Source organism: Tupaia chinensis, unplaced genomic scaffold, assembly GCF_000334495.1.
Source record: "Tupaia chinensis unplaced genomic scaffold, TupChi_1.0 Scaffold000045_1, whole genome shotgun sequence".
NCBI classification, from domain to species: Eukaryota; Metazoa; Chordata; class Mammalia; order Scandentia; family Tupaiidae; genus Tupaia; species Tupaia belangeri.
Window position 1 is genome coordinate 7,176,746 of NW_006159501.1, and position 681 is coordinate 7,177,426.

General features: G+C 67.3%; 1 protein-coding gene across 1 annotated transcript in view; it reads right to left on the reverse strand.

Moving 5' to 3' along the window:
* Nucleotides 1–681, reverse strand: part of GREB1 (growth regulating estrogen receptor binding 1) — a 91,759-nt gene that overhangs the window by 57,441 nt on the left and 33,637 nt on the right. The window contains exon 10 of the mRNA XM_027773597.1: nt 328–678. Coding sequence (XP_027629398.1) covers nt 328–678 — 351 coding nt within the window. The remainder of the gene's footprint in view (nt 1–327; nt 679–681) is intronic.

Genomic DNA, 681 nt, shown 5'->3' on the forward strand with positions numbered 1-681 from the left:
ATGCAGGGCATAGGCTGGCTGCTTTCTAAAGCTACTACTAGGCACCAACCGCAGGTGCTAACGCAAACCCCAGCAGGAGCCGCTGGGGCGCCCCCGACTGGTTCCACCCGCCAAGGTGCCGGCTCACCAGTGACGGCGATGCAGGAGTCGATGGCAGCGTTGCGGCAGGCGCAGATGATGACCACGTAGTTGGTCTTGGCGAGCTTGCCCTCGACCAGGAGCCGGAACATCTCGGAGAGGCCCTCGGCCAGCGAGTAGGCACACTCGATGACGTGCGAGCCGCTGGGGCGCCCCCGACTGGTTCCACCCGCCAAGGTGCCGGCTCACCAGTGACGGCGATGCAGGAGTCGATGGCAGCGTTGCGGCAGGCGCAGATGATGACCACGTAGTTGGTCTTGGCGAGCTTGCCCTCGACCAGGAGCCGGAACATCTCGGAGAGGCCCTCGGCCAGCGAGTAGGCACACTCGATGACGTGCACGCTGTCGTTGCAGGAGCTGGCGGCCAGGCCGGCCAGCCAGGGCAGCTGCGCTGAGGTCACCGGCACCGCGGCGCTGGGCGTGGGCGGGTAAGGGTGCGGCGGCGCCTGCTGGTACTGCCGGATCTCGGTCAGGTGCGACTCGCGCCAGGAGCGCAGGAAGATCTGTTCCAGGTCCTCCATCAGCGGCACCTGGTCCGCCGCTG